The sequence below is a fragment of the Carassius auratus genome, chromosome 8 (genome assembly GCF_003368295.1).
Source record: "Carassius auratus strain Wakin chromosome 8, ASM336829v1, whole genome shotgun sequence".
In the NCBI taxonomy this organism is placed as follows: Eukaryota; Metazoa; Chordata; class Actinopteri; order Cypriniformes; family Cyprinidae; genus Carassius; species Carassius auratus.
In genome coordinates, this window is record NC_039250.1 from 17420950 (window position 1) to 17423821 (window position 2872).

The 2872-nt window shown below is 39.6% G+C and overlaps 1 protein-coding gene across 1 annotated transcript; it reads left to right on the plus strand.

The window, feature by feature from the left end:
- The first annotated feature begins 220 nt into the window (after positions 1-220).
- nkx2.7 (NK2 transcription factor related 7) lies at positions 221-2397 on the plus strand. The gene is made up of 2 exons (XM_026269957.1): positions 221-791; positions 1697-2397. The coding sequence occupies exons 1-2, from the start codon at positions 482-484 to the stop codon at positions 2212-2214; spliced, it is 828 nt and encodes a 275-aa protein (XP_026125742.1). The 5' UTR covers positions 221-481; the 3' UTR covers positions 2215-2397.
- Positions 2398-2872: the final 475 nt, after the last annotated feature.

Sequence of the window (2872 nt, forward strand, 5' to 3'; positions counted from 1 at the left end):
AAGGTTGGTACAAGCCAAACCTTAATGTTTTACTAGACTCAATTGAGTTAATTGACTCAATTCTTTGAACTCAACTTGAAATTGCATATTAAATGACATTTCAATCACAACTGCCTTGATTTGGAGGCCTTTATTAAACAACCTAACACAGTTGTGAGTTGGGACAGGTGATGATGGGAGGCACAGAAGGGGAGGGGTCAATCTGAGATAAGGACGCTCACTATTAGATAAGAGCGCTTCTCTCCACACTTCACCAGCGTCTAACAGAAGCGGAAAGAGGAGGATAGAGGAGACTCTTCATCTACTGCCGCTTCCACGAGGAGAGACACATATATAGCCTAGACGTCAAGCAGCTCTAAAGGCGATAGCCTACGTGAAGGAGAATTTACCTGGGGACATCTGTAGGAACGAAGTCAACTGATGGTGCTTTGAATTTGTCAAGGTGAAACGAAGAACCTTTCTTCAAGCACCCACAGCAGAGATGCTCCCGAGTCCTGTGACCTCAACTCCGTTCTCGGTTAAAGACATCCTCAAACTGGAACAGCAACATGCTCTGAACCCCGACGGATTGATGGGTGTTGAGCAGGACACTGTCCCGCTGCAGTCGCTTCAGCTTCAGTGCATGCAGAGCACACTGAGCCGGAGCCTGGAGCTCCTCTACAGCCCCGACAAACACAGCGTGACCGCCGGGGAACAGGTGAAGTGCGCCCTCGACTCAGACCACTTCGACATCGTCAGAAGCTCCTGCGGTTCTCCGACGGAGGAGGAGATGGATCCGAGCGAAGAAACAAGTAGGACATTTATAGTTAATACTGCTGTTCAGTCATTGCAAGGTGAAGGGTTTCTTTTTAATCCCTTGCGTTAAACAATCCAAGTGTTTTTGTTACAACCCAAAAAGATTTTACAGTCTGACACTCTAAAGTTCTAAAGTTCCACAAGCAACATTTATTTCTATTTTTTTAACCATTAATTATTGCACAGGCTATGTAGTGTGTCTTCAAGAAACCAATACACTGATATGAGAAACATCTTACGTTGTATATTTTTTGAAAACTCTTATTTCTAAAGGATAGAATGTATTTAATAAATATGATGTGATATGATGTAATCATTGGCTCTAAAACCAAATTAGTTAGGCTATATAATATGTAATATAACGAACACAAATTGTGCTGTAACCTCGTGATTGTATTTTACATTTTGCACGAGCGTGTTTTTTGCATTTCAAGTTTAAGTTCTAAAACTATGAAAATGATATTAGACATTCTATTAGATGGTAGATGTCGTAGTAGCAGCTTGCTATTGTTAACAACAAAAATAGGCTAATATAATTATGGATAGCCTGTTGTTGTTGTTGTTGTTGTTGTTGTATTTATTATAATTTATTCAATGCAATTTCATACCGCATTTATAAGCATACCTTATTTGAAGAGCTCCGATGCAAAATCCTATATGTGCAAACTGAAATGTTCTTCTAAAATGAGCATCACCCCGCACCTCAGGTTCCTATATGTTCAGTTAATTCACTTTAATGGCAATGACCCAATGACCCAAATAACCTCATTGCCATTAAAGTGAAATTACTGAACCGATACACAAGAAAAATTTTCATTTTAGAAGACAATTTCAGATGTCACTTAGAGGCTTTTGCATCTGAACTCTTCATTTATTATTGTATTTTTTTTTCTCCAAATAGGTATGTGTCCATTTGACGATTCCGGTTATAATGGTAGAAAAGAGGAAACACCGGGGGAGAAACCGAAGCAGAGGCTGCGCAGGAAACCTCGAGTGCTCTTCTCTCAGACTCAGGTGTTTGAGCTGGAAAGACGCTTCAAGCAGCAGAGATACCTGTCAGCACCCGAGCGGGACCACCTGGCCCACGTGCTGAAGCTCACCTCAACACAGGTCAAAATCTGGTTCCAGAACCGGAGGTACAAGTGTAAGAGACAGCGGCAGGACAGAAGTCTGGAGCTGGCCGGCCCACGGAGGGTGGCGGTGCCCGTGCTGGTGCGAGACGGAAAACCCTGTCACGCAGCTCCGTACAACGTCACTGTGTCATATCCCTACAATAACTATTACAACAGCTATGGAAATAACCCATACCACTGTAACTTCACTTCTGTACCACCGTTTACCAACACAAGTCAAATACCCAACCACTTTGTGGATCTGAATTTGACGACGGGAGGAGTGGATGGGATCAGGACTTGGTGACACCATGGCACCAGTCCTAAAAGAGAAGAGTTTGGATTAAGACTATTTAACCGAATGGCACTGCTGAGGAACATACACTGTCATATCATATAAACTGTTGTCTGATTTTATATATATTGTTGTTTTTATATTTGTGGTTTACACAACAAGCAACACCAAATAAAAACTAAATATTTAATAACATGTAGCTTGAAAGAGATTGTTTTTTTTTTTTTTTTATGTTTTGTGCCAAATAGATCGTGAGACGTGTTGATTGTGGCAAAAGCCAGACAAATAACGATTTAACATATCAATTAAACGAAAATAGCAATACCACTGGTGTCTGTGAGTTAAAATGTAACAATCTTTGATGCAGCCTATAGATCCATTTGAAAATAATTTATAATTTTTCACTACTGTATTTTTCGAGTACACTCCGACATGGTTTCCTTCCTCGATGAGTTGTAAAATGTCCAGTGAACACAACACTTTGAAAATAATAACATACAATACAATGTATTTTGGCAGGCTATTTATATATATATAAGTAAAATATGAAGTCATTAACTAGGTTTTTAAATGTATTTGTTAATTGAATTGTTTATTATTTATTTTATATAGCCCAACGTATGTGGACTAATTTGGAGTGTTTTTTTGTTTTTTATACAAAAGAAACCAG

Bases quoted from the DNA above. Each gene is read 5' to 3' on its own strand.
- nkx2.7 (XM_026269957.1), top strand. From the start codon at position 482: ATGCTCCCGAGTCCTGTGACCTCAACTCCGTTCTCGGTTAAAGACATC. The intron at 792-1,696 runs GTAGGACATTTA...TTCTCCAAATAG, and splicing joins GGATCCGAGCGAAGAAACAA to GTATGTGTCCATTTGACGAT.